General features: G+C 48.0%; 13 protein-coding genes across 13 annotated transcripts; 5 read left to right on the forward strand and 8 right to left on the reverse strand.

The window, feature by feature from the left end:
• Nucleotides 1-361: 361 nt before the first annotated feature.
• Nucleotides 362-1,903, reverse strand: BT62DRAFT_656456 (uncharacterized protein). The gene is made up of 4 exons (XM_043181787.1): nucleotides 1,258-1,903; nucleotides 1,101-1,201; nucleotides 975-1,040; nucleotides 362-911 (listed from the first exon to the last, which is right to left on the reverse strand). Exons 1-4 carry the CDS (start codon nucleotides 1,568-1,570, stop codon nucleotides 756-758), a joined length of 636 nt encoding a protein of 211 aa, XP_043042495.1. The 5' UTR covers nucleotides 1,571-1,903; the 3' UTR covers nucleotides 362-755.
• On the forward strand, nucleotides 1,476-2,757 carry BT62DRAFT_985408 (ARF/SAR superfamily). The gene is made up of 8 exons (XM_043189937.1): nucleotides 1,476-1,602; nucleotides 1,663-1,816; nucleotides 1,871-1,894; nucleotides 1,947-1,974; nucleotides 2,030-2,058; nucleotides 2,110-2,162; nucleotides 2,212-2,505; nucleotides 2,558-2,757. Exons 2-8 carry the CDS (start codon nucleotides 1,709-1,711, stop codon nucleotides 2,583-2,585), a joined length of 564 nt encoding a protein of 187 aa, XP_043042496.1. The 5' UTR covers nucleotides 1,476-1,602; nucleotides 1,663-1,708; the 3' UTR covers nucleotides 2,586-2,757.
• Nucleotides 2,704-3,971, reverse strand: BT62DRAFT_656545 (ferredoxin reductase-like protein). Its single transcript, XM_043181788.1, has 3 exons — nucleotides 3,419-3,971; nucleotides 2,997-3,367; nucleotides 2,704-2,943 (listed from the first exon to the last, which is right to left on the reverse strand). Exons 1-3 carry the CDS (start codon nucleotides 3,872-3,874, stop codon nucleotides 2,835-2,837), a joined length of 936 nt encoding a protein of 311 aa, XP_043042497.1. The 5' UTR covers nucleotides 3,875-3,971; the 3' UTR covers nucleotides 2,704-2,834.
• On the reverse strand, nucleotides 3,910-9,634 carry BT62DRAFT_985409 (uncharacterized protein). Its single transcript, XM_043189938.1, has 6 exons — nucleotides 9,270-9,634; nucleotides 9,028-9,217; nucleotides 8,380-8,977; nucleotides 6,006-8,329; nucleotides 4,582-5,950; nucleotides 3,910-4,531 (listed from the first exon to the last, which is right to left on the reverse strand). Exons 1-6 carry the CDS (start codon nucleotides 9,483-9,485, stop codon nucleotides 4,123-4,125), a joined length of 5,106 nt encoding a protein of 1,701 aa, XP_043042498.1. The 5' UTR covers nucleotides 9,486-9,634; the 3' UTR covers nucleotides 3,910-4,122.
• Nucleotides 9,635-9,791: 157 nt separating this feature from the next.
• On the reverse strand, nucleotides 9,792-10,731 carry BT62DRAFT_656602 (uncharacterized protein). The gene is made up of 3 exons (XM_043181789.1): nucleotides 10,224-10,731; nucleotides 9,979-10,174; nucleotides 9,792-9,924 (listed from the first exon to the last, which is right to left on the reverse strand). The coding sequence occupies exons 1-3, from the start codon at nucleotides 10,667-10,669 to the stop codon at nucleotides 9,904-9,906; spliced, it is 663 nt and encodes a 220-aa protein (XP_043042499.1). The 5' UTR covers nucleotides 10,670-10,731; the 3' UTR covers nucleotides 9,792-9,903.
• A 45-nt stretch (nucleotides 10,732-10,776) lies between these two features.
• Nucleotides 10,777-13,326, reverse strand: BT62DRAFT_979095 (uncharacterized protein; the record flags this gene model as incomplete). Its single annotated transcript, XM_043189409.1, has 9 exons — nucleotides 10,777-11,067; nucleotides 11,089-11,274; nucleotides 11,325-11,581; nucleotides 11,631-11,923; nucleotides 11,971-12,048; nucleotides 12,097-12,197; nucleotides 12,247-12,762; nucleotides 12,810-12,980; nucleotides 13,036-13,326. 9 exons carry the CDS (start codon nucleotides 13,324-13,326, stop codon nucleotides 10,777-10,779), a joined length of 2,184 nt encoding a protein of 727 aa, XP_043042500.1.
• Nucleotides 13,327-13,504: 178 nt separating this feature from the next.
• BT62DRAFT_888056 (exocyst complex component Sec10) lies at nucleotides 13,505-16,831 on the forward strand (the record flags this gene model as incomplete). The annotated part of the gene is made up of 15 exons (XM_043182946.1): nucleotides 13,505-13,573; nucleotides 13,628-13,703; nucleotides 13,757-13,920; nucleotides 13,972-14,041; nucleotides 14,091-14,299; nucleotides 14,352-14,459; nucleotides 14,502-14,623; nucleotides 14,674-14,848; nucleotides 14,900-15,271; nucleotides 15,311-15,591; nucleotides 15,644-15,721; nucleotides 15,772-16,007; nucleotides 16,058-16,268; nucleotides 16,319-16,381; nucleotides 16,435-16,831. The coding sequence occupies 15 exons, from the start codon at nucleotides 13,505-13,507 to the stop codon at nucleotides 16,829-16,831; spliced, it is 2,631 nt and encodes an 876-aa protein (XP_043042501.1).
• Nucleotides 16,832-16,833: 2 nt separating this feature from the next.
• On the reverse strand, nucleotides 16,834-18,141 carry BT62DRAFT_985412 (enoyl-CoA hydratase). Its single transcript, XM_043189939.1, has 8 exons — nucleotides 17,932-18,141; nucleotides 17,840-17,880; nucleotides 17,558-17,787; nucleotides 17,478-17,510; nucleotides 17,301-17,426; nucleotides 17,175-17,255; nucleotides 17,058-17,123; nucleotides 16,834-17,005 (listed from the first exon to the last, which is right to left on the reverse strand). The coding sequence occupies exons 1-8, from the start codon at nucleotides 18,124-18,126 to the stop codon at nucleotides 16,896-16,898; spliced, it is 882 nt and encodes a 293-aa protein (XP_043042502.1). The 5' UTR covers nucleotides 18,127-18,141; the 3' UTR covers nucleotides 16,834-16,895.
• A 404-nt stretch (nucleotides 18,142-18,545) lies between these two features.
• BT62DRAFT_963799 (nicotinate-nucleotide diphosphorylase) lies at nucleotides 18,546-19,972 on the forward strand. The gene is made up of 6 exons (XM_043188701.1): nucleotides 18,546-18,793; nucleotides 18,844-18,984; nucleotides 19,038-19,114; nucleotides 19,164-19,271; nucleotides 19,324-19,584; nucleotides 19,636-19,972. The coding sequence occupies exons 1-6, from the start codon at nucleotides 18,585-18,587 to the stop codon at nucleotides 19,716-19,718; spliced, it is 879 nt and encodes a 292-aa protein (XP_043042503.1). The 5' UTR covers nucleotides 18,546-18,584; the 3' UTR covers nucleotides 19,719-19,972.
• Nucleotides 19,973-20,438: 466 nt separating this feature from the next.
• Nucleotides 20,439-21,830, forward strand: BT62DRAFT_929002 (uncharacterized protein). Its single transcript, XM_043185623.1, has 6 exons — nucleotides 20,439-20,512; nucleotides 20,570-20,860; nucleotides 20,908-21,159; nucleotides 21,206-21,222; nucleotides 21,277-21,496; nucleotides 21,551-21,830. Exons 1-6 carry the CDS (start codon nucleotides 20,492-20,494, stop codon nucleotides 21,674-21,676), a joined length of 927 nt encoding a protein of 308 aa, XP_043042504.1. The 5' UTR covers nucleotides 20,439-20,491; the 3' UTR covers nucleotides 21,677-21,830.
• Nucleotides 21,831-22,116: 286 nt separating this feature from the next.
• BT62DRAFT_1073542 (uncharacterized protein) lies at nucleotides 22,117-24,186 on the forward strand. The gene is made up of 5 exons (XM_043178944.1): nucleotides 22,117-22,673; nucleotides 22,729-22,953; nucleotides 23,013-23,035; nucleotides 23,092-23,880; nucleotides 23,930-24,186. Exons 1-4 carry the CDS (start codon nucleotides 22,198-22,200, stop codon nucleotides 23,850-23,852), a joined length of 1,485 nt encoding a protein of 494 aa, XP_043042505.1. The 5' UTR covers nucleotides 22,117-22,197; the 3' UTR covers nucleotides 23,853-23,880; nucleotides 23,930-24,186.
• A 723-nt stretch (nucleotides 24,187-24,909) lies between these two features.
• BT62DRAFT_657247 (uncharacterized protein) lies at nucleotides 24,910-26,321 on the reverse strand. Its single transcript, XM_043181790.1, has 4 exons — nucleotides 25,659-26,321; nucleotides 25,543-25,603; nucleotides 25,276-25,487; nucleotides 24,910-25,215 (listed from the first exon to the last, which is right to left on the reverse strand). The coding sequence occupies exons 1-4, from the start codon at nucleotides 25,847-25,849 to the stop codon at nucleotides 24,990-24,992; spliced, it is 690 nt and encodes a 229-aa protein (XP_043042506.1). The 5' UTR covers nucleotides 25,850-26,321; the 3' UTR covers nucleotides 24,910-24,989.
• BT62DRAFT_1002550 (uncharacterized protein) lies at nucleotides 26,073-26,856 on the reverse strand (the record flags this gene model as incomplete). The annotated part of the gene is made up of 4 exons (XM_043176859.1): nucleotides 26,073-26,271; nucleotides 26,326-26,542; nucleotides 26,613-26,677; nucleotides 26,753-26,856. 4 exons carry the CDS (start codon nucleotides 26,854-26,856, stop codon nucleotides 26,073-26,075), a joined length of 585 nt encoding a protein of 194 aa, XP_043042507.1.
• Nucleotides 26,857-27,315: the final 459 nt, after the last annotated feature.

A 27,315-nucleotide genomic window follows, 5' to 3' on the forward strand; every position in this document is an offset into this window, starting at 1 on the left:
CTGGCCTTAAGTAGTGACTGCTTACAAGACAACCGATCTGAGCTGGACCGCTTCTTGGATAGTCAACCTGGAGAGACTAAGCCTATTTGAATCTACGTTCATTCATAAAAAGACGTATTCGAAACAAGGCACACCACTTGTTTTAAATCAACCCATTTCCAGAATCCTGAGATACGTGCAAAAGAAAGTATCCCTGTTACATAACATGCAAAATAAGCACTTGTTTAATGTATCTTGAGAGATAAAATAGGGATTCATGTTCCTGGGCCGATCGTGACCTTTAACCTTTGCAGACAGAAAATGGAGAACAACTAGAATGCAGCTCGGTCATCGGTGCAGAGACATACGGTTCAACGAGACGTGTAACAGGTTATGCCGTGTATGTTCGGGATCTGCTGCTGATCTGGTTTGTTGGGCGACGGGGGAAAAGACGGAGAAGCTAAATGGTTCCTGATCAGATGCACCTGCATCAATCCGCTCTTGAATTTAGTGAATTTACGTCCCTTCGTATATCAAACTTCGAGGGATACGATGCCAACACGAGAGATGCACGAAGAGAAGTTCGAGAATTGGAAATGGAATCAAGCGTACTTCCGACGGCTTGGGAAGCATTTCAAGGTGGAATGTTCACGCAACCAACGTTTGAGAGGAAATGCATTGTGATCATACGCAAAGATAGGATGGGAATTATCGAAAGGACTGAGGGCGATGCCAAGACCAAGAAAGAAACATTCAGGACCTGGGAACATCTGTCATTATGAAGTAGCCTCCAGAACACTGAGGATCGCTCTGGCACGTAGCTCTTTGAGTTTAGGTTCTGGGTCCGCCTGCCCACTGGTGCCCTGTGGTTCATCATTGGATACGGCTTCTCCAGCCTCGGTGACGTGAGAGCGACACGTGTTAACGAGGTTCTGAATGGCCAGTCAGCAATGATGTATGTCCTGACATAAGAGTCAAGGAAAAATAAGACTCACTTCTCTCGCTCTACCCTGAACGCCTGCAAGGTACTTTGCAACCAGTGGCAGGTGAGGATCCGGGACCTGTAGAAAACGCCATTTACTCAATATTTTAATGCAGGAAGGAAGCGTAGAGAGACTGACGGCAGTAGGAGACCATATGTTACGTAGGAGCCAATTCTGTCTTGCTTTGTGGAATTTCCAGTGTTTAGGACGGTGAAATTGCGTGAACGCATATTCGAGTGCTTCAGATGGCAGCAGTTAGGCGTAATTCGATCCATGGTAGGAATAGAGTACCCACCTCTTCGGGCTTGTTCCGACAGTAATGAATCCTCCGATGGATCTGGAAAGCCAGTTCTGTTTTTATGTTTCTTTTTCTTGGGCTGTAATTCTGCCTCGTCCATCACCGCTTCAGAATGCATTCGCTTCTTCGATTTTTTGACTGGCCGCGGCGACTTATTTTCGTCCTTCAAGTCACCTTGGATCACCTTTTCCACTTTCTCCGACTTCTTTTTCTGCTTTTTCTCCTTCTCGGATGGGGCTATTACCTGAGCATTATCCAAGGTTTCCTTGTTGTGTTCGTCGTGATTTTGCTTTGGTTTATCTGCGCCCATTCGTAGCCCCGTACCGATGAGGAGCGGCAAAGGTGAATTTGATATGGCACGTGGTCGTCCCGATTATGGACATTTCTAAGCAACAGGACTAGCACTAAGCAGGCCAGGCCTTTCATCCTTACTCTCACATTGCATCGCATGGGCCTCTCAATATCGTCTCTTTTCAACTCTCTTTCGTCGCTTGTACGGTGGAGCAAAGACCAAGATGTCCGGATACTTATGCTAGGCCTGGATTCTGCTGGCAAGGTACCCCACGCGCCCTTTCTGTTTCCACCGCCAAACTGAGCCGATTTTTGTCAGACCACAATACTTTACCGTCTGCAGGTCACTTTCACCCTTCAATTCATGGCCTCAGTTCATTCATGATACTCCACAGATCGGCGAAGTTGTTTCAACGATACCAAGTCGGTTTTCCTTCACTGACAAATGACGTATGAACTAACGGCAGCCGAACTGAAGCAATTGGCTTCAATGTCGAGACTGTGCAGGTTGGCACGTTCAATACAAGACACTCTCAATGATTTATAATTCTCTGCTAGTATAAAAACATCAAATTCCAGGTGTGGGACTTAGGGGGACAGTCGAGTATACGGTGAGATCGCACGACTACTGATCTTTGTCCCGTTGCTGATAGATCTAAGGCCATATTGGCGTTGCTATTTCCCTAATACCTCGGCAATAATATATGTCATTGACTCCGCAGACCATACGCGGCTGACGACATCACGGACGGAGCTGTTGACTATGCTATCGGAGGAGGAACTAAAGGGCGTTCCTCTTCTGGTTTTCTGCAACAAACAGGATGTCGAGGGTGCCTTGAAGCCTGAGGATATAAGCGAGCAGCTGGGCCTGGCTGGTGGAGAAAAGTCACGACCATGGAGTGTCCGGGGTAGCTGTGCAACGAAGGGAGAAGGCTTAGAGGAAGGCTTAGATTGGTATGTGTTACGTCTCTAACGGCCTTACATCCTTCATTAATCCCATCATCAGGCTGGTTAATGTCATTCAAAAGAAATGATGGTTGTGTGTACGTCCCATTGTCTTTTGCCAGCATGTCGTATAGCTTTCCATCGTTTTGCACTTTCATTTGAACACTCTTTCTGTGGGATATAAGCATTTATAATTTAGTTATACCAGCCGTACTTGTATATTCATGAATTGAATGGGACGAAGCTTCAGGCGGACCTTCGATGCATACAAGGAATGTGAACGATATCGGAATTGAGTCCGCCGTTGTCGTCTGGTCTAAGTACCATGGCATCTTGTTTCATAGCTTCCGCACTTGATTTGAAGTAAAGCCAAGTTCTCCCAGAATACCTAGTACGGGTCCTTGAGAATAGTTCTGTCCGTAAGGTCCCGCAATAGCACTAATCATTCTATAACTCAAGGTATTAGAAAGAATAAAAGTGAAGAATAAAAGAGTGCTTACGGTTCTGGGCCGCAAATTATGAACAGAACTTTCTGTGGAGGAAGAGGCCGACGTTGCTCTCGAAAAATATTATGCCACCACGACGCTTTATATCCCAGGCAACCCTCGATGACATGCCTGTCTATGCGCCCCAGCCGCGGCGTCACACCAAGAGGAACTTCCTTCTCCATCTCATCCACGAATAGCTTCATCTGGAAGCGTTCCGGACTTGTATGACTACTGGCAATCAGCGGCACGAGAATTTCTGGCGGAGGAAGCTCAGATGGGGAACGCGACGAATGTAACAGCGTAAAGCGCGTTTTTGATGACGGATTTTGAAATGTTGAATGGAGGAGCTGGTAGAAAGGCGTGATACCTGTACCTCCCGATATCTAGATAGTCATATTAGTCGGAACGAGGGATAGCAAGAATTGAAGTCTGACCAAGATCACCTCATCCCAAGCCTCGTCTTTCCACAGCCACGTTTGCAAGGGTCCACGGAGCTCGACCTTGTCGCCTACTTGCTTGGAGTGGAGCCATCGACCTACTTCGCCATGAGGATACTTCTTGATCCAAAACTTCATGTTCCCGTGCTCGTCTATGCCTTCCAAGGGCGTATACGGACGCTCTACCTGAATGTCATCATCTTTGATGAAAACAGACCATATCGTTGAGAAGGACGACTTTGGTGGTATGAGCTTGGGTGGAACGGTAAGGGTAATGAGACGGAAATTGGGGCCACAGGATTCTCTCGACGTCACGGACGCCGGTGTGAAGTGCGACGGCAATAGTGGCGTGTCATTAAATGTGGAAGCAGACTTGGATGGCGAAGGGTAGAGAAAATACAAAGCAGTGGTGCCAGCTATGCCAATGAAGGTCACAGCGCGAAGACGGGGCATAGATGCACAGCCACATGCAGCCGCAAGCCGATCTTAGGTATTCATAAACTGAATATTGAGTGCCTGGAAGATACATTATTACGAATGTACTAATACGTAGAAAGCGAAGACGAAAACAAATACGATGCGACAATGTCAAAATTTACGTATATGATGCAGAACCTTGAACGAGTATTGTCACGTTCGATGGCTAGCAGAAAAACATAAATACACGTTGAAAATCCGTCCTAGATAATGATATAACCTGATCATGGCCGCCAGATAGTATTCCGAGCAGGTGTGTAAGCCTTGGTCCGCAAACGAGACGCGGGAGGCTGGGAGGGCGTCGTAGGACGTAGGTAAGACGTCTCTGGATCTGCACGCCGAATAAATTGTAATGGTGTCAAAGGTGAGCCTTTAGATGATGGAGTAGATTTTATGGAATGGGGACTCTTGCCCGAGGGCGTAGACAGAGCAAATGAAGGCAGGAAAGAGTTGTGGGGTTCTGGAGTCCGGGGCAGATGAGGACGCGAGAGAACGGGCTCGTTTTCTATTTCCGCAAGCTCTGGCGTTTCGAGCAAGGTAGCAGAGCTAATCCATTTTTCTTCTCGATGGCCCATTGGAGGAGGCGACTCTGTAAGAAGCCGGAAACTATCCGCAAAATGACTTCGAATAAACCTACAGAAGATGAATTAGCGATGATGATGGATTACTTGATACCGACATACTTCGACAACTCGGCCCAACCACCGCCCACTCTCACCATGACAGTTTGAGAACGCAGGATGCGACAAAAGCATAATTTCGGGTCATTATCGCCAATCCAGTATTTACCACTCTGGTCTTTCCAAGATATGCCTTCAATGTTGATACCAACAGGAAGATTATTGACAACATCTCCAACTGCCACATCGAGTTTACTCTTGGGGTTTGCAATGTACGTCTTTCTGGGAGCAGAGGGCGCTGGTGGGCGTCTTTGGGAAGTCGAACCTCGCGGAAAGGATATTCTGGGAGCACGAGACCACGATGATGAAGGTCGAGAGCCAACGTTGGACACAGACATATCGGAATGACCGGGAGTTGCGCTGCGCTTCAAGGAGGGTGTATAAATACGGGCCCGGCTGGGTGTTCCTCTAGTCGGTGTTTCAGCCTTGGAACTCAGACTGGTTGTTCGTTGACGAGACGCGAATGTAGAACCGTATAGGCTCAGGGGCCCTGACGTGGACCTATTGGAAACCACACTAGATATCCGGCTAACGGAACGAGAGGGGGTTTGAGTTGCGCTCGAGATAGCCCGGCGAGAAGGTGTGGAAGGAGATAGGGTGGTTAAACCTCCGCGAGACGATGACGGTATCGACAGATTCGAATAAGTAGTACTCTTCTTGGTGAGTTTTTTCGTGCCAACTATAGATACACGACTGTTACGACCTGAACTATTCTGGCCTGAGCTAATCACACTACTTGGCCGTGACTTTGGACCTGTAATACGGTCTTGTGCCATATCTCGTAGCTCGCTCCAAGTCTGCAGGACGCGTTCTCGTTCAGCAATAGCGCGGGTATCCTCAGAAACCAATTGAAAGATAGAGTCCATGTTATCAATGTTCGATTTGGTGAAGGTGAGGCGTTCTGATAATTGCTTCTCTGGAGGCTGATTCACAGGCGAGATGTGCGGAGAGGACAGAAGGCCCAGAGGAATTGCTGGATAGCTATCGATATGCTCTAGAAGATCGCTGAGAGCATTATCACAGAGACATAGGGAATTGGATAGTGACACCAAGTGCCTGATACGATCCATAAGAATGGAGGATGCATCTACCTCTTGCTTCAAAGAATCCAGCTCCAATTGTACGGATGCGTCATCAACGGAAAAGGGCAACTGCTCCACGTCCTTGCAGATAAGGGAGAAGTCACGATTCATACCCTCTACCAATTCTGAGGTGGGAAGCACAGAAGATGACGACGTCGCTCGAGCGACTGAGCCTATACTTATCGAGCGCAGCCTTTTACGCAAGTTCAAGATTTGTACTTGCAAATCGATCATAGCCTGCGACTTTTGCGGACGAGCATCGCTCGGTGAGAGCTTCAAACCAAAGACGTCTGTAGTTTCTTTTATGAGACTTTGTGAAATCAGGATACACATGAGAAAAGTCACCTTCTAGAGGTTCAGGGGCAGCGGAGGAAGCCAGTTTTTTTGCTTCAGCGGCACGGCTTTCCAGTTCTAGTTTCTTCCGTGACTCTGCTGCAACATGATCGGCATAAGATTGCCGCTCTGCAGCTAATTGTTCCTCAGCTTTCTTGAGCTTGACCTCCATAATAGAGCGCTCTCGTTCCAACCGGGCTCGTTCCTCAAGCTCGACCCTCCTCCTCGCCTCTTCAGCTAATGCGATTTCTTGCTTAGCAATCTCTTGCCGTTCGGCCTCCAGCCGTGCCTTCTCCTCTGCTATCGCCGATAGGCGAACATTTTCTGCTTCCCGAAGACGTTCCATCTCTTGTACCTCCTTGAGACGCCGCCCCTCTTCCTCTTTCTCGCGTTCTATCCGTACTTTCTCTGCTACTTCAGCAGCTAGTCTCTCTTGCTCTGCTTGGAGACGACGTTCGTCCTCAAGCCGCCTTTCCTCTGCGGCACGCTGCGCATCGGATAGAATGTTGCGGAAAGACAGCAGGTTACTGTCCCAAGTAGTAAATTTAAGTTCTGCATCGTCGACCGCTCGCGTACGAGAAAGAAAGAGAGATTCGTGGACGGCAGCATCGTTCACACCACGAGCAGTGCTCATGCTTCGCAGTAGTTCACGGATAGGGGAAAACGATCTCCTGATGCGGGTAGAATGTACTTGCAGAATGTCATCTGTGGAGATGTACAAGGCCTGCAAATTTTCGGAAACCGTTTTCTCTGTCGGCGCTGCAGGAAAAGAGCACCTCAAGCCGGACAATTTTTGTATACCATCATTGATGTCATCAATAGTTGCGGATACGCACAAATCGACCTCCTTTGCTAGTTTTGCTAGATGGAGATGGTCGGCCTTCTGCTCCAGACTGCGCAAGTCACCATTTAATCTCATGGTAAACGTATTACAATCGTGGCGAACGGCGTTGTCCAACGAACGCAAAGCGAATGGAAATGGAGCTGGGGAAGGGCATGTTACAGACTGCTTGGCACCAGTTTCGACCCATGGAATTCGCTGTGGTAGCTTGTCAGAAAAAGCATTAACCCCAGAACGAATATCATCAAGGGAGGTCTCTAGACATATGTGATTATGCAAAGAAAGACCAGCATTCGCTTGCCCTGATAGACACTCTTGAGTCGCTGATTCGTACTGGATCCTGATGTCCTCGATGCGAAGTTGGAATGCGTTAACTTCTGCTTTGACACCGATCATGGATGTAGCTTGCTCCTTGATCAAGGAAAGTAGACACGTAAATTCACCGCCGCGATTCAACAACACCTTCAATTCCGACGCAGTTCGGCGGAGCGACTCCGCCAGAGGCTGTTCCAAAGTCTGGCAGAAAACTTCCAAGGGTGAATCAATATCCTTAACGAATTTGCTGTCAAACCGGACAAGCTGTTGGTGAAAGTCCAGATCTGACGAGTCGGCCGGTAACGGAATATTCGGTGGACTCTCTGGTGTCAGGGGAGCATTACTGCGTTCTGCATCCTGCCTCCATCTATGCTTCTGCATGGACATGCTAATTTCTTTGAGGAAGGCCCGCAAGTCTCGAGAATGTATATCCATGAGATTTCGAATTCGCCTCGCCTCCCTTAGTCTCTCAGTGCGCGCGACTAGTTCCGTGCGGACCTCTTCCACATTGGCCAGACGGTCCTTCAGTTCCTCTACTGCCGTGATACCCTTAGACTGGAAATCAGAATCTACAGCTGGAAAGTTCAGGCGGAGCAAAGCTTCCGGTACGTTCCGTACAAGCTGAGAAGCAGCGGTGCCGACGCTTTGTAGTTCCTGAAAAATGGATGGCATCAAAGCAAGAAATACACCATGTTTTGTTGGTTCGAGACAGCCATCCAAGAGCAGATTGGGGGGTGAACCATCTCCGTTATTCGAGGTAACTCCCGTCTCTAGCCTTTGGGTTATATCCCAAAGCTTTGCACTCAAGCTGTCGGCAGTTTGGGTTATATCCTCGTAGGCATGGACAGCTTCATACGTCGAACGATAATCTGCCGCCGCCGCTTCGGCCTTCTTGCACATTGTCGTCGCAGAGGTGATTTCGTTAGATAGCTGTTGAACGAGTGTTTTGTTGAAAGATTGCTGCTCGGGAAATAATGCGTGAACTGGTGTCGGTAATGTGGATGGTTGAGACATGGGATCCCCTCTCACTAGCAGCCTCTTGCGGAGAGCCTCGGCACGAGTCACGAATGAGGCACTTTGGCGACCAGTAGGATGGGTCGATCTCGCTGCCTCAATATCGTCAAGGAGAGTCTGGGCCGATACTTGATCTTTCATTGTCTCCACATGTGTGTCATCTGCTCTGAAAATCCTGTAAGCCTGGAGATTTATATGAGTAGTGGGAATAGTTACTTTCTCCATTGCATAACCACATTCATAACGAACTTGCCAATGTCCTCCATTTGAGTGATCCCCATTTCTTCAAGTTTATCCTGCTCATCCAGGAGCTGATCAGGAACAGGTTTGCGACTATGGTCAATCATTTTATCGAGAATTTTGCCGGCAGTAGAAATGTTCCCGTGTCTAAGCGCAGTGACTCGGCCAGCAAAGTGAGCACTGTCTCGTGACAGTGCCTCCACCTGTGTAAACCTTACTGGCCGAGAGAATCCTGCAGGGAACAACGCATTTTCTGAAGCGATGGACGCGAGAGATGCCGTAGATCCTCGCCGTCGAGGTGTCGTGGGGTCTGCGGTGCTGACGGGCGCATCGTAGAAAGATGCTGACCATCGAGCACGATCCTCCAAAAAAGTATTGAGATCTGCGATGATTTGCCTGCGTTCAACCCATGCAGCAACCCGGTTTTCCTCCCACGACATCCTCACACCCAACAAATCCAAGTTCTCAGAACGGTCGCGGAGTAGGTGAAGTAATATATCCAATTCATAAATAGTCGTTAGCGTCAATTCAATGAGATCGGTATCCTCTGGCGAGAGATTTCGTTGAGTTGCAGCTATGAAAGGAATGAATGGGACTGCCCGCGTCACTCTAAGAACAACAAACCTCTGGTTAGCTTTCTTAACTTCTTCAATTCGCCGGTATCAAATATCTCAATTTCTTTCTCTATAGATTCGTGGTCCTGTAGCCACTTTTGAAGCTTGGACCGGGAGGGCAGACCGGGAATGTCCTCGGCAGAGATCTGCAGCGCCTCTATTCCGACGAACACCTCTATAGGCGGCAATCTTTCTAAGAACTAGGATGCTCGGTGATGAGAAGGATTCAGGCCAAACGGGTACAGTACGTACTTTTATTTTCTCTTCTATCCAAGCCTTTCTCTCGATGAATGTCTGTAGCTCGATGACCTCATGAGACTCCAAAGCCTGCTCTTCACCGTCAGTGGTAGATTTAGGTTGTGTTGCGTCAGATTCGTTAGAGTCGGTGTTCACATCGACGGCCGCTTGCTCCTCTCGTGCGACAACCGTACCAGACGACTCGCCGGAAATTATGACAGGCGCTTCCATTGAAGTATGCCGGCTATTAGAGATGAATGAGAAGCGTCGTTCAGATGAATGGGTGGGAGCTGCGCATAACAGAAGGAAGATAACAAGAAGGAATGGGTGTCTTTAAGACATGTGTATCACAACGAGGCAAATTGGAGTGTTGCTGGCTGTTGCTGGGCGGCGCTGCAGCTACGGCCGTACATAGCCTGTCAATGCCGGTATGCCGAACGATTTCTGCCGAATAACGACCCCTTTATGGCTATATCATTGCCATATGCGTGAAAGAGCGCGGAGGCAGCCGGCCCCCGAGGAATCTACTCAAAAAAAGTCCGTCGCTTGAAACAGTCGGGACCGAAAATCACTGTGTGCATCTTGGTTGCTACAAGTACATTTGTACATTTGTATCTACCTTGGACTAGGTAGTGATACGAAGACACCATTAATCTGACTCATGTGCCACCTACTTGTGAGGATCAGCAAAACAAATAATAGACGATGAATGGCCTGAACTTGCCCTGCTTGATCTGGCATCAGTACGCTGAGCTGACAGACGGAACGCAAGTTGCCGTAATCTATCCACTCTTTCTTCATGTACATGGCCCCCGTTAACAGTGCCCTGAAGACCCATGACGAGCTCCAGTTCTTGCATGAATGCCGCGATATCTGCAAGTGAAGTTCCCAGTGCCTTTGATGTTGCACTCTGAGTGCTTCTGGTAACAATTCAAACGCAAAGGTCATCGCTGCAGGAAACAAGCATACCGAGAATCCCGAACTTCCTCCAACAGACTCTGGAGCCCGCTCCGAACCTCTTCACCCTCCTTTACATGCTTGGCATCCTTCTCCAATGAAACATCCTGCAGCACTCCGAGTTCCTCTTTGATACCCTGGACGAGACCCCTAAGACGTCTATGCTCTTCGCTATGTAGTGAACTCTCCAAAGAGAGCTCTCGTCGCATCACACGATTACATTTCTCCAATTCCAGGATCTGCCTACGCAAGGACGATACATGACCCCTCGTCAATAGGTATGGTATGAACGTCATCGGAACGATGAAGGCGGTCAATATAGCGAAGCGGCCGACTAAAGAGGAGGGAGATCCCCTGCTAGCACTACTCTCGTTTGCGACGGTGTGCACTTCTGATGAGTCCCCAGTGGAATATAGAGGCGTGTTCTGTGTATCTTGAGTAGGTGTCGTAGTGTTCATTGGAAAACGTGATAGCACCTCATGGCATCAGCCTCGCTGTGTTTAGTGAGCGGAAATATACGCAAATACATTCAATAAGAGACAGTGTCAAAAAGCGGTAACATCAATCACTGCGAATCCGGATCCGAATCCGAATCTAGATCTATCGCGGGCATTGCTTGGTCCTCTTCCACTGCCTCCGCCATGATAACTTCTGGCTTGACGGTTGTCCTTGTAGGCGGCCCCAGTGCAAGAGCTGTGGCTGGTGGATATGATGGTTTCGGGGGAATATAGGTTGACTCCGCATGTGGCAGACTATCACCAGGGTGGGCTGGTGTAGGCTTATTGGTAGGGATTAGTAAAGGGGGCTTTGCTGGAGTAATAGGGCGAACACGATGGTTTTCCTGATCTAAATCAACCTGAGGCGACGGTGATGCTACAATGGTGGTCTGCACAGGATCTGTAGCTTGGTGTTGCAAAACCGACAGACCGAGTAATTCTCGATCTCTCGCTTCTTCCGTACCTTCTTCGGATAGAAAGAGTGAAAGGGTTTCAACGTGCGGCAGGGAACGGACGAGAGGCGGAATACGGGGGTGCAGTAATAGATCAAGGGTACGTTGACAAGCCTGACAAATGCTAATGAGTAAGAGAGACAGAAAGCAAGATAGGTATCTACGTTGTCGTCAGTCTTGCTCAAATCAACGGCTCTTAGAACGAGACCCAGACTTTTACTCGCGGTGTTCGTTGTCCCGCAGCCAGATTCCGTAACCAGGGCTTGTATTTTTTGTAAAAGTTTTGGGTGGAGAGTTGAGTCGGACGATAACGACAGGGAGGGGCGCTGGGGAAGGAAGAAGAGGATAGATAACAAGACACGGACTGACAGAGAGTGCGTCACTGGACTGAGACCCGGGTTGCGCAATAGTAAAGCCAGTGCTGCGTAAATATGTTATGGTTATCATTTCTGAAACAGGAATGGACTGACCATCGCAGGCGATGAGTACAGATTTCCCGTCATCAGACAAGGGACATAGTACATTGCGAGAAGCCTTGAAAACCTCATCTCCTTCGTAAGCCCTCGCCCGTTTCTTCCCCTTTTTGCTCCGACCAGCCTGTATCGTGTCAATAGACTGATCCAAGTCGGATTGAGAAGGTAAGATAACAGTAATCGAGGAGAGGACAGCCTTTGTCAACCGATTGCAAGAGACGTCAGAGTGCAAAGGGAAACAATGGTCAAGGATAGAGTAAAGGGCGTCTAGAAACGGAAGACGCTGTGAGCTATGGAAGATGAGACAGTTACTGGTACAATCATAATGAAGACCTACCCTGCCGAGTTCTGCTCTAGATGAGATGCCAAACAAGAAGTTAACCCGTTTAAATGCGAGGTCAAGTGATGACGGAGACTGGAACGATGTGAATATAACAAAAGGCGTACTGCGAGCAGAGCTTACTGGATGGCAAGGCTAATAACATATTCGCATCCAAGCTTCCATAGAGTTGGAACGACAGAGGCTTCGAGTGACCGTGTGCTGATGTCTACGTGCCCATTATCCTACAACAACTATCAACAAAGTTTCGCTAAGAGTAAGGTGAAAGATTACCGGTCCTCTTCCAGCAGTCGTTGATGTCAAAAGAGCAATAGCAAATTTATGAAGGGACCCTATTGGAACTTGAACTGATCGCTGGGTACCAGTCCCGAGAAGATCATTAATGATGACAACAAAACACCGTAGACGATCCAAATTTAAAGGTATTGTGACCTGAACGTCTTCGTTTCGAGAGATAGAACCTGGGATATTGTAAAAACCAGCGTTTGTTGCAAGAAAGCCGCACAAACCTTCTGAAAAGGAAGATCGTAAACTCGAAAATGCAGTCCATCCAAAAGTCAAGGTTTCCTCGACCGTCTTTTTCCACAAATTGGAAGCCCCAACTTTGCCTCCGGTGGCGGGAAGTACAGCGTATAAACGGGAGGACGATCGGAGTAGTGTCACAGAAGTAGGCAAGGGGGCACTACCATTAAGATACTTCAGACACAATCCCGAAAGCGCACTGTGGGATGACCGATGCGCATTGGGATACAATGGAACTACTCTGGCAAGCGTGTTCAACAGAAGTACCTATAGTTCATGTTCACTAACTGACCCACTGTGAGAGTAGTGCTTACCTTAAACTCGAGCTCGGGTTCTCCATCACATAGAGCAATGGTCGCTGCTGTGAATTTTGTGACATTGGGAAGGCAGACTTGTCGTTGGAACTCAGATACATCCATTGCAGAACAGAACATAATCCGACACAAGTTGACTGCTGCTTTTAAGATTGGTGTTGCTTCTTTTCGCTGTCCACAAGTCAATAACGATACATGGATGGTAAGTTAAATAGGATGAACGAACGGATAGGACACGTAAAGCAATGGTAAGCCACTGTTGAGCATGCTCAATCATGATTGACTTTGATAGAAGTGACGTCCTGTGTGCGAGACAGAGTCCAGCCCATTTTCCTGGCGCATCTTTGGAATGTAAGAGAGAAAGTATTCGCGATGTCCATTTGGTGAGATGCGGAGACGATGACAGATGCTCTGAAGTCAGTATATCAAGTATATGCGGTAGATTCTGGGCAGATGAGATGTCGGTGGCCAAGTGAAGCAGCAGCGTCTTTAGTTGGATTGTCGCGTCGTTTTCCATTGCCCCTGTTTAAGCGAAATTTTGGGAGCCGTAAACGGACGACTATGCGTTTGGATCGAAATACAAGCAAACAGCCCAATCGGGTAAGTAGCAGTGGCAAGCACAACGTTGCGACGGTCATCACGACCTTCAACGGACGCCCCGTCAACGGGCTTGGTGTATTCAAACACTAGTATTCATGTCTATACCGTCAAATCTCTATCTTGACCCTAGTGTGGAGGAGCACCTCAAGCCTTCCGTCTTCAAGGTCTGTTATATCGCGTATACCATGACACGTCTTGTTCAACAGCATTATCTTCAGGGAAAATTTGACGTCACAGATTTTGTGGGTGCAGTTTCCGAGAAACTGATTACTCAGTCAAAGGCAGATTCTGGGCGTAGGCACTCCTTCATCGAATGAATGTACTCAGACCTAACCATCAAACACTAGCTTTCGATCCCAAACCCTTTATTCGCAACTTTGAGGCCGCAGTAGACAAGCTTATTGCTGTCAGGAAAGATGTCCAAGCGAAAACTGAACAAATGGAAAAGAGTGTCCGTGTGTCCGAGCGGGAGTATTCCAAGGAGATGGCAGATTTGAACCGAGGCTTTGAGGTGTGTCGCCTCGCGAGGTTTAATAGTGCTGACTTACTCATACCATTGAAGGCGGTCGGAAATTCATTTTCCGGAATGGAAATCAGGATGAACGAAGTTAGCAGTACAGCAATACGCATAGGTTCGTTCGCGGATGCCAAAATCTCATACGTTCATTAATTCTCGATCAGGTGAACAGTTGGAATCTGTCCACACTGAGCGACAACGAGCGCAAGCTGCATATGATTTGATCGACTTCTATAATCAGTTCTCTCGAGGGGATACCACTCGTCTAGATGCAATGAGAAAGGAAGGCCGAAGTGGAAGACGTCAGGTCGCCGTCTTGCTTAGGCGCTTGAATACCGTTGCAAAAGAAGTGGATCTTCCAACAACTGACAAGGTATGTCGTATACGATTACATTGTAGGTCTCCATATTTAACTTCTCAACCAGACGCGAGAAGCCATAGAGAAGTATTGTGAGAAGTTCGAGAAGGAAATGTTGAACCTTTTCGATAGGTGCTACAGGAAGGGTGATCCAAAGATGATGCATGCAGGTGACGTTTCTCGAAATTGCGTGATGTTCATTAACAAGTTACTATAGCATTGTGCTCAGACACTATTAGAATTTAATGGTGGATCTTCCTGTGTCCAGGTTTATGTCAATCAACACGACTTCTTCATAAACAACGTACGAGAGACTAAAGGGGCAGACGACGTTATTCTGTGAGTTCTGCGGTCCTGAGTAACGAAGAGTATGCTTATTTTGAATCTAGATGGAATACATTACCAGATCCGGATTCCACACCGCCAAAGAGTGATGTTGGTCTGACCGAGCTATTCTCTGAGATACGAGCCACTGTGGACACGGAGGCCCAGATAGTCAAGGCCGTCTTCCCAAACCCCTCAGTAGTCATGCAAGTATTCCTTCAGCGTGTATTCGCACAATCTGTAGGCAGCTGTTTCTTGGTAATCCTGATCGCAGCTAACCTAGTTGCTTAGATTCAACAACACATGGAACAGCTTTTACATCGGAGTAATACGATGTCCGACCTGTCTTACCTCCGAATATTGCAGCTGGTTCATATACAAGCCTCCAATCTCGTTGAGGATTTGAAGGCATACGAGCTTCCTACTGTTTCGCCGCGGCCATCATATGAGGCGACAGAGTTTCGTCGGTCATTTATAGGGTCCACGTCTTCTGGACCTACAGGTTCGGCAACCGTCAGCACCATGCTTGAGACAGCGATGGAGGAGCTCTTCGTTCCGTATATCGAAGGCCAGAGATATCTGGAAAGGGAAAGTCGCAGTTTGGGTGCTTTGTACGCTAGTTTGCTTTCCAACTTCACCCGGTATCATGTGGGTATTCGTACTGTCAATTTCGTCCTCCGAACTTACACCATATAACGACAGGAAAAAACGCAGAAGGGGAAATCTTCAGTGTTTGATCGTGTTGTCAATCAGTTGAGCGCAGCTGCCCAGACTACGTCGACGAATGGCGTATCGACAACTTCTGCGCAAGCCGCCAGCGCGATACTAAAGTTTGGAGGCATTGATCGATCCCAGGACAAGGCTGGCGACGAGCCGGTCCATGAAGAGGATGGCCAGTTGAGCACCGATGTTGCTGAAAAGATGCTGAAATGGCATGCCGAAGCCATTGGCCGATGTGTCGAACTTAGTCCTTCCAACGACGTGTGCGTATCCTTAATTTTCATCTCTATGATCTGTTTACATGACTGATTTCAGTGCTAAAAATGCGTTCGCGTTACTTCGTGTTCTTGCAGAAGCAATTGGAAACGCCTACGTAGAGGCTGCCATTGAAACGTGAGCTTCTGGACCACTGGCTAGCAGCATATATTGATAATATCTTCCAGAGAACTAGTTCGTTTAGAGGCGGCTGATGCTAAGGCAGAGCCGAGTCTTCAGCTGTTATCGACCTTACGTTCCGCAGACCTCATCTGCCATCTGTGGCAGCAATACGTCAATACTGCTTTGCTTCCTCTAGCAAGCTCATCTGTAACTACGCGCCGTGAAATGGTCGTCTTCAACAACCAGGCCGTCAGCCGATTAGAAGGTGGCGCTAACCAGCTAACTCAACGTGTAATCGATGGTGAGTTAGGCAGTATGGGTTATCCCGTCGTATAACACCAATTCTTTTAGCAATCATTGCATGGCTATCGTTACAGCTCACAAAACAGAAGAAGAATGACTTCAAACCGCGTAATGACGATCTTTCGTTTGCTCGGGTAAATACAGAGCCGTGTGTTGCATGCTGTGAATCACTGGAGAAAGTTCGGGATGCCGCCAAGGTCAATCTGAGTGGCAAGAATCTAGAGTCCTTCCTCACAGAAATTGGCGTCTCTTTTCATAGGTACGTCATTGTACGCTATATCTCCATGCCGTTGACTCACGGCCTTTTAGTCTATTGCTAGAACATTTGCGCAGGTTCCCTGTTAGCGCAACCGGTGGCTTGATGCTTACCAAGTGTGTATCACTTTGTTCACATCTGCCCCAACTGGAACTTACGCTTTCGGTAGGGACATCAAAATGTACCAAGATACGATAGGCAGCTTCGGTATTTCAGCACTTACCGAAAGATTTGAGTTCATACGCCAGCTCGGTAGTGTGTTCCTTGTTCGCCCTGATATTCTCAAGTCGTACATCACGGAGAATTATCTTGGGCGAATAGATCCTACTCTGCTGAAACCTTATCTTGCATTGCGCAGCGATTGGGGTCAATTAGAGAAAGGCTTCGATGACGAAGCCGACACACCGGCCGAGGACGCGCTGACGGAGACAAAAGGTTTGAAGGATAGGTTTGGGCGGCTAAGCCTGATGATGAAGGATTTGGAGGGATTGAAGCTCGAAGGCATTCGAGAGAACATGCCTACGATGCCGACTAGTATTACGAGTAGCTTTTCAAGGTTTAGCTGAAACGCGTCTTTGCAATTCCTGTTTATACACATATTTTGTTGTTTGCATTAACTTATTGTACTTGCTATTCCCCTTTAAATACAGGTCTTCTCTTGTCTTTGAAAGCTTCCAAAGCCTCGAGGCGATCTGAAGTTGAGAGTAGAGGTTCATAAGACGCTCGTTCAAAGTCCAAGCCTGTAAAAGGTAATTAAATATCTACCAGAGATCCATTGAAAAGGAAGTATACCTGTTTCAAGGGATAGATCCTCAGAACGAGAAATTGCCTGTTTGGCAGCACGAAGAGCAAGGGGAGCTGAAGACAATATTCAATATCCAAGCCGCAGCCATACAAAGCTGAGTTCACCATTAAATGAAATGGTCTCTGCCAAGGTCAAAGCCCGATCGAATGCGTTGGACTCTGGTACGGAAACATAATCCACCAGACCTTGTCAAAGTCAGCACAAATCGAACGCAGTAACCATTATAGTACCCCATTGAAGAGCTTCAGGTGCAGATAACATTCGCGCAGTGAAGATGAGATCCTTTGCTTTAGATATTCCCAAGATTCTGGTGGCGCGCTGGGTCCCACCCGCTCCCGGGATTATTCCCAGCGCAGCTACTTTATCATCAGACCAAAGAAGACGATCAGCCAACAGAGTTGCCTCACTTTCTGGTAACCCAATCTTCGTTACACTAGAACCTAGAATCGGCTCAATAGCGAACGAGGGTTACTAGCAGTGAGATTACCTGCCACACGTAGATCACATGCCAGGCCAAGTTCCAAACCTCCCCCAAGTGCGGGGCCGTCAATGGCCGCTATTGTTGGCATTGGAAGCGATTCCAGCAGTCCCAGAGCGGCACGTAAGTCGACTAGGAATTTCGCAACCTGAACTTGAGACATAGTTCGCCGTTCCATGAGGTCCGCTCCAGCACAGAAAGATCCAACAGTTGTAGATCGAACAATTAGAACGCGGACACTGGGAGACGCGGTTATATGCCGTCAAATTCGGAATGAAACAAACAAGTCACCTCTTGTCAAAGCGCACTGTCTCCAAGCTTTCGCGCATTTCCTGTGAGGAATATCAACAAAAGCTCCCCTCACTATTTCCTTTCAAGATGACCTGTAGCATTCGCGTAGATATTGCGTTCTTGCTTTGCGGTCTGTTAAGGGAGAGACAGGTCACACCAGGATGCGAGGGTATTGGCTCTAGAAAGGCTTGGGGTAGTGATGTCGACATTTGTCGTCGCGACCTTGTAGCCAGAACATGGTGAGAGAAACGAAGGCTCCGATACACAGAGAGTAAAGCGATCGTCATGGTGGTTAACGAAAGGGTGCGGGCGTTTCGGCCGACGATATCACATGACGCACGCACGGACCACCCTTGAAATGTATAAAAAGCCGTTCCGTGCATTATTGAATCTTCAGATACATACTCATCAGGATCTTTCTATAGAAACTGACCGAGTCTCGCATTTTTACAAATGCCGCAACCTTCAAATCCAGTCGATGATAGTCGCCTTCACTCGCTCTACTGAGAGCATGGCCTTGGTTTTCCAAGGTCTCGAGGACGTTTGGCTTTGGTTCTTCCTTTAATGCTCTTGTGGCACGGAAGGAGCTGGGCCGGCGAGTTGAATGCTAGTCTGATGGATTCCATTGTTGTAATTAGTATTGTAGAGGATTGTACACTCTGTATTAAAATGTTTTCCAATCATTTGTTTGAAAAAAAAAATTTTTTTTGTTTTTGTGTGGCAGCTTGCTTGTTTGTGACCATTGATGTTGGATTCATACGAACACCTTTTACCGCCTAGCTGGAAGCCCCAAGTCACTGCATGGCTTGCAGAAGATACACCGTCTTTTGACTACGGTGGATATGTTGTTGGAGAGGTGGAACAAGAGGCCTTTCTGTTTGGTAAAGGCAGAGTCCCTGCAGTCCTGGCAGGATCCCCATTCTTCACCGAGGTTTTTGCTCAGTTGGGCTGTCAGTACGTCCATTATCTTATCGACTCATCCAATGCATTTATCATTTCTCAAGGGTTGAATGGCACGTCAGAGAAGGCGACGTTTTCGAGCCGATCAAGCATGTTGCGACGGTCAAGGGCAAGGCAAGGCATCTGCTTCTAGGCGAGCGCGTCGCCCTGAATATGTTGGCGAGGTGCAGCGGTATTGCTACACAGTACGTGACCTGATCGTTTTCTTTACAAATGCAAGCCGAATAATCTCACTTAGGTCTAAGAAAATCAAAGATCTTGCTCGAGGTTATGGATATAACGGCATTATTGCTGGGACCAGGAAAACAACGCCTGGTGCGTTTTTTTTTCACGTCAAATATGAATGAACTCATACGCTCTAAAGGATTTCGACTAGTAGAGAAATACGGCATGTTAGTTGGAGGCATCGACCCTCATCGTCATGATCTCTCGAGTATGATTATGCTGAAAGACAATCACATCTGGTCGTCCGGTAAGTATTGTCTCTGAACGTCTGTTTCTCTGTGTTCAATTTTTGTCCGCAGGGTCAATCACCGCCGCTATTCAGCAAGCCCGCTCCGTGGGAGGCTTCAGCTTGTTGCTAGACGTCGAAGTCAGTTCAGAAGTCGAAGCCGATGAAGCGATTGATGCCGGTGCGGACATCGTCATGCTCGACAACATCGAGGGCCAAGAACTTGTGAGCGTTGCTAGGAAATTGAAGCACAAGTGGCAGGGAAAGAGAAAGTTTCTTTTCGAAACGAGTGGGAACATTACCGAGGCTAATTTGCAGGCAAGAGCGATCAACGGTTAGTGGCGATTGACGTTGAAGCAACAAACGTACTGATATCAAGTGCCAGAGATCGACATCTTGAGTACGAGTGTCGTCCATCAGTCCGTACAGCACATCGATTTCAGTTTGAAAATACAAATGCCGAAGTAGGTGGGAACAACCAAGAAGTAAATGCATTTTGTACCATTAATTCTTCTTTATGACAAGGAATTATTATTATTATATAGAGATGTAGAATTGCGCCCTCGAACTCATCTCTGTCTCGTGTACAGACAGCACTCTTCCACTTTTCTGAGAGATGACACATCCAACAGCTGCCTGTGTGTCGATTCCCCAGTTCCATGACGCGACGTGCGTGAAATTACTTCGTTGGTTACCAAAGCCGGTTCTTCTGCACGACGTCGAAACAGAGTTTACCTAATGATGCCGCGTGCGTAACCTCGAGCTCACGGAACCATGGTGCCAGCCGAGAAGATAGCTGTGCCCTGAATGCGAATGGGCCTATAGAGGGCAAAGAGAGGTTCAAGAGAAAACGAAGATGACCATAAGAATTGGGGACCTAATGATGCGGTTTTATTTATTTAAATGAGAAACTCAGTGCCGATAACGATACCGGTTGTTTCGATAGCTGCCCAGACAGGGTCAAGTGCATTGTCGTCGAGACCTCTTGCCGATGTCTCGGGTACCCTGCCTGATAATGAGAGATCCGTTTGACGCCTGCGGGTGAAGCAATCGAATCTGTGCCCGTGGGGATCGTCGAGAAATAGTACCCAAGGTTATATCGTTCAAATCCAGTTTGTCTGCTTGGCTCGGTGGGAAAAAGAGCAAGCCGCAACGGTGGTAGACACACACAGATACAAACTTTAGCCTCTACGAGTCCAGGTCCGTCCACGGGTCTAATCCAATATTTACTCACCTCAACCATGGTTGTAGACCACCACCAGGTTACTCGATTTCTCATGTTATCTAGCGCGTCATGACTGAGTTTCTTCTGCGCCCAGCCTATTTCTGCTCCCACGCCCCTTCTCGATCAGCTCCGCGATCGCCTCGAAGAAATGCTACGGGATTATGGAGATCACACAGAGGCGCTTCAAGTAAGGATTCAGACCCTTGAGGAAGAAAAGTGCTGTTTGGTCAAAGAAGTGCAGGCAGCACACGATCTGAATGACGAGCTCCAGCGACGACTTGAAAGCGCGCAGGACTCGTCGACCGGTGTGCCCAAGAAGACCTACGATCACGCCTTGAGAATCATTCGGGACTTGATTCAGAACAGGCCGCTTGTTGCTGTCGAGGTGGATACTCATTCCACTCTTCATATCTTGGTCTTGAATTTGCCCAGGACGGGGAACTCAACCAGGCCGTTGTGAACGACCTCACTAGATTAGAAGACTCCGATACAGAGAAGAGCGCGAGCATGGCCCGTCCTCGGGAAAGTCCATCGCCAACACATGCACCGAATGCACCATTTGATATGGAGCTAATGCAGGCCCATTTTGGCAACGAGCGCTTGCCTGGCTTCGCAACAGACTCTTACTGTCGTTCCAGGAAATGGGTCAAATGGGTGAAATACTTGAATTTAGATACAGAGACGGTATGGTGCTCTCGTGCTTGATATTCTGTCATTGACCATCTGCTAGGAGGATGTCATTGAGAGGTGAGCTTCTTGTTTTTGCATCCAAATAACTCATCACATTCGGATTGACGGTAGTCTGGAGCTTGCAAATGACTTGAATCCACGCATCCATGGTACGACACGAGGTCTGCTTTTTGTGTACCATCCGATCTTTCTGGAAGACCCTTCGGAAGAACAAGTGTCATATTTCATCGATTGGAGTAGTAAGGCGGTGAATCAACGAATTCAACGATACTTATTTGAACGGGAAAGCCACAAGAAGCCTCTCCACGTCTTCGTGTTGCCTCAGAGCAAGGTCAGTTAGACTATCTTCGATGGAAGAAAGACCTGAATCTGTTGTTTTTGGCAGAAATGCTGGTGTTACGTTGGTGCTCACCGGATACTCATCATGGATACAGGGGACCCACGGCTCTGGGCGCGATTAAGCAACTCGGTAAAATGCTGGCTGGCTAAGCGAATTGCTGCGTTGCACTGAAATCCAGTAACACAGGACGGACCTCGTATTGCCCGCCATATCGCTCAACGCTGCTACCACGATGAGAGCGAAGTCTCGAGATCCCTGGACGCTGAGGAGCTGGATGAAGTGTGCCTACGTGTGTATCCGGTAGAAGAAGACGAGACGAATGATATGCTGAGCCGACTCCACTGAGAAGGAGACATCCCAGTAATTTGAGTATGTAGCAACAACGGGGACATTTCAGCGTGGCCGAGTGACATATACAAACGTCGGAAAATCAAAACAAGTGAATAATGCTAAGTGGAGCAAACAAATAGGGTGACGCCGATAAGATACCCTTCTGGTCGCACTGGATACCGGCATCCTCTTTCAGGCCGCCGACCGGCCCTTTAGGGTTCCACCATTCTTTGTTTCCTTTCAATTATACTTCCATCACCATTGTTCACCCGTCTTTACCTTACATTACCTCTCCTTTCTTTGGTTTGTGCGTCTTCTAGCCTCGCACAGGCCAGCTGCGAGCCTAGAACGCCCCCCAGGACATGCTCACGTCTGGACGTCTTTTCTGCACCGTCTCCATCGTCCTCTTTTTTGTTATTTCGTCGCTCATGTTCTCCAATGCACCTCGCAAGGATCACCTTTCTTTATCAAAACGAGACTACATCCTTAGGCGTCAGGGTGATGGCAGTAGTCCATCAGGGAGCGGACTGCCAAATTCCACCGCTTCAGTAAACCAGCAGACGGGCTCATTCACGAGCACGAGCACCACCGATGCCTCTTTCTCCGGAACTTCTTCATTCGATTCAGTGCGCGAAACGACGGTTTCGACATTCGTTTCAACTTCGACAGTGACATCCACGATCTCGACTACGTCCAGTAGTGGCTCATTTTCTCCGACTTTCTCGTCACAATCCTCTTCGTCGTCAACGTCTAGCACGTCAACTTCTTCCACGAGCACGTCCTCAAGTCCTCCGATAACAACTTCTTCATCGACTTCGAGCTCGTTACCATTTGAAACGTCAGTGTATCCACACTCCTGATACGCGTGTCGTAACTCATCTTCTAACGTACAGCCCCACTACCACGACCACGTTGAGCAGCAGCTCATCATCAACGTTGTCGTTGTCTTCCGTGACCACCGCAGTTTCCTCTGATGTCGTGAGGGCCACTACAGAGATCAACGCTGCCACCAGCTCAACTACATTTACCATTGATTTCGCCACTTCCACTGCTTCCTCCTCTTCCACCCCATCTAGTGCCACCGAGACTGCTATCATTGCTGCAGCAACATCAGATGGGTATGTGGTTCTGTTCTTAGTATCCATTGATTCTTGGATTAACTATCACTTCCGTTCAGCTTCTGGGCCAACAAGTCAGCTGGTGAGCCTATCAAATAGATACTGTGACGACACTAGCAACTCATGTTTCATCTGTAGTTGCCGGGACATTTGCCGTCGTGGGAGTGATCATATGTGCTGTCATCGCAGCTGCGATATTTTTCCTGATCAAGAGGCGGCAACGTCGCGATTACGGGAGTGACTATTTCCCGCCAGAAAAATGGACCCCGCCAATGTCAGAGCCTGGACTCAAGAGCCCGTCTCCCGGCCCGAGCATAGTAGAGCTGAGCCACCCGCCCATGGACGTCTTTTCTAATCGGGAAGTCTTTTCCGATAACCATGCCGAAGTGGGCAATTATTACAATTCCCAGAGCTCTCACGATGGTCATTATTATGGTGCGGAGACCAGTATGACAAGAGGTCCGTTCTACGGTATCGATGGCACTCAAAATTATCCGCTCGGTTCTGCTCCGGATATTATTCTCACCTATGCGAAGGACGTGGATCGTCAGTATCCCGTATATGAAGACGATCACAGAAGGGCTTCCACCTCTTCCTCGCCTCCTCGTCCGTCAACCAATTCTGGACGCCCCTCCCCAACTCCTGGTCGAACATCGCTCAACTCTGGACGCCCCTCACCAACTCTTGGTCGGAGGTCACCTACGTCCGGGCGCCCAGCACCTTCCTCCCTCGCGCAACACGCCTATAGCACCTCCAACACGTCGACTACAAGCATAAAGCCTGTCGCTGGACTGACAGTGCCTCCTTCCCGCAAAGATCCTAGTGATCGAGATTCGGAGGTGTCTTCGATTGATTCGTTCTACGGTGCCTCCGCGTCCTCTGCGGGCCTAGCTATCTAGACCCTATCTCCTCTTGTATCTTTAAAAGGTGAGTTTTACTTGGTGTCCGACTGTTGTTATTCACGAACATTCTTCAGATTAAAGGTGGATGGATTTTTCTATGTAACTCTAGCCTTCCGGTTGTCGTACTCTTTTATCTTTATGTCTTTCTTGATTAGTATGGCTCTTATCGCGCTTTGGTTTCTTTGGGCACAAAGGCGGTGGAGGCTTTCTAGACCGGACCATATATCTTGAAGATATAGTCATGTCACGATATTGTTAAATTGATGAGGAATTTCTGCTATTTGGAGTGATCTTGTCGGACTGGGCTTTTCAGAGCGCTAATGGGAGCAACATTGGTCTGGCTCTCCTTGTGTGCACTCTACTCGCGTAATCTAATGACGTAGCGCTCAGTTCAAGGTTGAATGCCGGAAATACTGGCTGTTAAAAATGACTCCAATCACGCTAGTATCGTTTCTCGAAGTACACGGATGTACTGATACGTCGTGTAGGAAAGGAGGCTTGAAATTGTGGCGAAACAGTGTGTCAAGTGGTCTTTTAAAATATGTATTATGACACCTAGATCGATAACACGAACGGTACCGCACCATGTTCTGGGTACTTCAAATGAAGATCTGCTGTTCGTCCGGTGCCATCAAAAGAACCGGTATGAGCAAGCAGTATGAGAATGTGAGATCATCAACGATGCTTCCAAGCCCTTCACTGCTAGCGGGGCCATGGAAATGGGTTGTCTGCGGGGCGATGGCAAGGTTAGATAAAGAAATTGCACAAAGTTTAGATTAAGACGAAGATAAATCTCGTGTACATCTCAGCAAAGTAATGCATATGATGAATACGGTGTTTTTTTAAGTGGCGAAGAAGGTGAATTCGGTCAGTGTTCTGGCGCCGTGCATGATCTCGCCTAGACACCGGAGCCTCAGGTTGATAGGCCGAAGAGTAGATGGGACGAGAAAAAAATGTGACATGTAAATTCGCACCGACAGCAAGACAGGAGCAGATGAGACGGGATGCTGCAGACCAAGGGGCTCGCCGACGGGATCGCACTTCCTCCTACAGCTATGTAGCTTGTTGTACAATTCAATTGACTAGCAAGAAAATGATACACAGAGAAGTTTTGAAGAAGAGAGCAATTCTGGTCTATGTATGCGTAACCACATAGCCACGCCAGAATAACATGGCACCAAAAAGAGCGAAAAGACTAACGAGACCATTATTGCTGAAATCGGTAAGGTGCGGGGCGTTGGAGGAGGTGGTGGCGGGAGCAGTAGTCGTCTCTGCGCTGGACGAGTCGGGTTCGGACGTACCGGAAGCGATAGCAGCAGCAGCGGAGGTTGAAGTACGGAGATACGAGAAGCTAGTAGTACTGAAGGCAATTGATACCCATTAACATTAACAAGCAGATAGAATGAAGATTACCACTTACGTTGTCGTCGGAGTGCCAGTAGAAACAGCCGAGATGACAAATTCCGAAGACTGAGCCAGTATAGTGTTCGGATGCTTAGAATCCCTGACAAAGTTGACACGGAAGGTTGCGCCGACGGGCCATCCACCGTTAGGAGGGTTAACTTGCACCGTCAAGAGCGACCCGCTTAGAATAACCATGAGAATCAGGTCCTGAGGCAAGGCGGTACGATTCTGATAGATGCACGGCATTCAGGTGAAGTGGGCAGGCGTAAGAGAAAGCACTCGCCTGATTGGTGAGAACGGGAGTGACACTCTTTGGATCTGTATCAACCATTTCCCAAGAAATACTGCAAGGCGATATAAGTGAGATGGTCGACGACGCACAAGACGAGAACGACGTACGTATTAAGCCCAGAGTCGGTCCATCCCTTGGTTTCAGACGGTTCATTGATCTGGTACGCCAACGCAGACGCAGCGAACAGTAGAGATACAGAGACGGTGACGAAATGCATGACACGCGAGAGGCAAATTGAGAACAGAGAAATTGGAAGGAATAAAGACGCAAGGTTGGAACGCGTACCATTCGTACGCATGACCGCGATAAAGCTCGGTAGGTGCCGGTAAGTTCTCGCACGAAGCAAATGTCATACTTACTACAACAAGTATGTACAACAGAACCGTCCACTAGCAAATATACGGTTATTCCAAACTGTCTGTATAATAATTTTGCCCCTGCAAGAAAAAAAAGGTATATACGTAAAAGTCCAAGTAGGTAAACAGCACTCCGTGTGTGTGCGTCATGATAGTCCGTGGAATTTAGAACAACATAGCACCGAGAAGAGCGAGAAGGCCAACAAGGCCGCTACTACCGATACTTACGGGTAGCGCAGCATTGGAGGTAGTCGTGGCGGTGGACGAGGCAGAGCCGGATGCACCACTTGCAGTGACACCACTTACAGTGCCAGTGGTAGCAGTCAAGGTGGTTCCAGTGCGAGTTGTCGAAGCAGCGGTGGTACTACTGAAGAAGTGATCAAAAAGCTGAACGAGATGAATGCCAGCAAACACTTACATCCTAGTGGTGCTGGTCGAAGAAGCAGTTGCAGAAGAAGATGAACTTGAGCTCTCTGTAATGTTGAACTCAGAGGACTGAGCAAGAATGCTGTTCAGGTCCTGAGCGTCCTGGACGAGATTGACACGGTAGGTGCCACCAACAATCCATCCACCAGCAGGAGGGTTGACCTGTTGCGTTCCCAGGGAACCGTCGACTAGAGAAGCAAGAGTCTGGTCTTGGCTCAAGACACTACGATCCTTGAAGAGAGTCAGTAAAAGAAAAAAAAAATAAAAAGAAGATTGTACTTGCCTGGTTGGTGAGAACGATAGTGAAGTTGGCACGGTCAGTATCGACCATTGTCCATGAAACGCTGAAAAAGGGGAAAGCAAAAGCAGGCAGCTCATCAGCCAAACTCTACACGAGAAAATGTCACCCAGAAGCATACGTTTGAGAGCCAGAGTTGGTCCATCCCTCGCTTGCGTTGGGAACAGTAACCGAGTAGGCCAAAGCTGAAGTAGCGCAGGCGATGAGAACGGCAGCGGTACGCATGGTAATGAATGAAAACGACGGAAAAAATGGTGAAGGGAGGATTAAAACCGGTATGAAGGAAAACGGAGGGAGAGGTAGTGACGGTGAGTCGAAGAGCAAACGAGTGGGCGACGTCAAAAGTCAAGGCAGAGCGGACTTAACTCGCCTGCAGCCCAGAATGGAATATCGATCCCTTCCAGAAGGCTGTGTCGGCACGTGCTCTCTTGGCACTTACCGCGATTCTTGTCACATATATTTTTTTAAAAAATTTTTGGCATAATTGCAGAACGTCGAAACAGCCAAAATATATGTGTCTACATAGAATAACACCACCAAGGTTCTTTAACGAAAAATTTGCTAGTTCATAATGTAATCAACGAGGAATCCACGACATTCGGGCATTCCTTGATGGGAATCAAAGGCACGATTCTGTCAGGCGGCAGGCCAGAAGCGAACATAGTAAACAGATATATTCAGTAA

Source organism: Guyanagaster necrorhizus (genome assembly GCF_019112545.1).
Source record: "Guyanagaster necrorhizus MCA 3950 unplaced genomic scaffold BT62scaffold_6, whole genome shotgun sequence".
Taxonomy (NCBI): Eukaryota; Fungi; Basidiomycota; class Agaricomycetes; order Agaricales; family Physalacriaceae; genus Guyanagaster; species Guyanagaster necrorhizus.

Bases quoted from the DNA above. Each gene is read 5' to 3' on its own strand.
- BT62DRAFT_657247 (XM_043181790.1), bottom strand. From the start codon at position 25,849: ATGCGTACGAATGGTACGCGTTCCAACCTTGCGTCTTTATTCCTTCCA. The intron at 25,604-25,658 runs GTACGTCGTTCT...ATCGCCTTGCAG, and splicing joins ACCGACTCTGGGCTTAATAC to TATTTCTTGGGAAATGGTTG. The intron at 25,488-25,542 runs GCGAGTGCTTTC...TGCATCTATCAG, and splicing joins CTCCCGTTCTCACCAATCAG to AATCGTACCGCCTTGCCTCA.
- BT62DRAFT_929002 (XM_043185623.1), top strand. From the start codon at position 20,492: ATGGTTGTAGACCACCACCAG. The intron at 20,513-20,569 runs GTTACTCGATTT...TTCTGCGCCCAG, and splicing joins TGGTTGTAGACCACCACCAG to CCTATTTCTGCTCCCACGCC. The intron at 20,861-20,907 runs GTGGATACTCAT...GAATTTGCCCAG, and splicing joins GGCCGCTTGTTGCTGTCGAG to GACGGGGAACTCAACCAGGC.
- BT62DRAFT_1073542 (XM_043178944.1), top strand. From the start codon at position 22,198: ATGCTCACGTCTGGACGTCTTTTCTGCACCGTCTCCATCGTCCTCTTT. The intron at 22,674-22,728 runs GTCAGTGTATCC...TCTAACGTACAG, and splicing joins AGCTCGTTACCATTTGAAAC to CCCCACTACCACGACCACGT. The intron at 23,036-23,091 runs GTGAGCCTATCA...TTTCATCTGTAG, and splicing joins CTGGGCCAACAAGTCAGCTG to TTGCCGGGACATTTGCCGTC.
- BT62DRAFT_985408 (XM_043189937.1), top strand. From the start codon at position 1,709: ATGGGCCTCTCAATATCGTCTCTTTTCAACTCTCTTTCGTCGCTTGTA. The intron at 1,895-1,946 runs GTCACTTTCACC...GATACTCCACAG, and splicing joins CAATACTTTACCGTCTGCAG to ATCGGCGAAGTTGTTTCAAC. The intron at 2,059-2,109 runs GTTGGCACGTTC...ATTCTCTGCTAG, and splicing joins TCAATGTCGAGACTGTGCAG to TATAAAAACATCAAATTCCA.
- BT62DRAFT_656602 (XM_043181789.1), bottom strand. From the start codon at position 10,669: ATGAACACTACGACACCTACTCAAGATACACAGAACACGCCTCTATAT. The intron at 10,175-10,223 runs GTATGCTTGTTT...AATTGTTACCAG, and splicing joins GAGGAAGTTCGGGATTCTCG to AAGCACTCAGAGTGCAACAT. The intron at 9,925-9,978 runs GCAAGTTCAGGC...CCTCACAAGTAG, and splicing joins CTGATGCCAGATCAAGCAGG to GTGGCACATGAGTCAGATTA.
- BT62DRAFT_656545 (XM_043181788.1), bottom strand. From the start codon at position 3,874: ATGCCCCGTCTTCGCGCTGTGACCTTCATTGGCATAGCTGGCACCACT. The intron at 3,368-3,418 runs GTCAGACTTCAA...ATGACTATCTAG, and splicing joins CTTGGGATGAGGTGATCTTG to ATATCGGGAGGTACAGGTAT. The intron at 2,944-2,996 runs GTAAGCACTCTT...CTTGAGTTATAG, and splicing joins ATAATTTGCGGCCCAGAACC to AATGATTAGTGCTATTGCGG.
- BT62DRAFT_985412 (XM_043189939.1), bottom strand. From the start codon at position 18,126: ATGACGATCGCTTTACTCTCTGTGTATCGGAGCCTTCGTTTCTCTCAC. The intron at 17,881-17,931 runs GTCATCTTGAAA...TATTCCTCACAG, and splicing joins TATCTACGCGAATGCTACAG to GAAATGCGCGAAAGCTTGGA. The intron at 17,124-17,174 runs GTGAACTCAGCT...TATTGTCTTCAG, and splicing joins AGAGACCATTTCATTTAATG to CTCCCCTTGCTCTTCGTGCT.
- BT62DRAFT_656456 (XM_043181787.1), bottom strand. From the start codon at position 1,570: ATGGGCGCAGATAAACCAAAGCAAAATCACGACGAACACAACAAGGAA. The intron at 1,202-1,257 runs GTGGGTACTCTA...TGCCATCTGAAG, and splicing joins GTCGGAACAAGCCCGAAGAG to CACTCGAATATGCGTTCACG. The intron at 1,041-1,100 runs GTCAGTCTCTCT...CGTTTTCTACAG, and splicing joins ACATATGGTCTCCTACTGCC to GTCCCGGATCCTCACCTGCC.
- BT62DRAFT_985409 (XM_043189938.1), bottom strand. From the start codon at position 9,485: ATGGAAGCGCCTGTCATAATTTCCGGCGAGTCGTCTGGTACGGTTGTC. The intron at 8,978-9,027 runs GTTTGTTGTTCT...TTCCTTTCATAG, and splicing joins GTTAAGAAAGCTAACCAGAG to CTGCAACTCAACGAAATCTC. The intron at 8,330-8,379 runs GTAACTATTCCC...CAGGATTTTCAG, and splicing joins GTGGTTATGCAATGGAGAAA to AGCAGATGACACACATGTGG.
- BT62DRAFT_963799 (XM_043188701.1), top strand. From the start codon at position 18,585: ATGTTGGATTCATACGAACACCTTTTACCGCCTAGCTGGAAGCCCCAA. The intron at 18,794-18,843 runs GTACGTCCATTA...TCATTTCTCAAG, and splicing joins TTTGCTCAGTTGGGCTGTCA to GGTTGAATGGCACGTCAGAG. The intron at 19,115-19,163 runs GTGCGTTTTTTT...TACGCTCTAAAG, and splicing joins GACCAGGAAAACAACGCCTG to GATTTCGACTAGTAGAGAAA.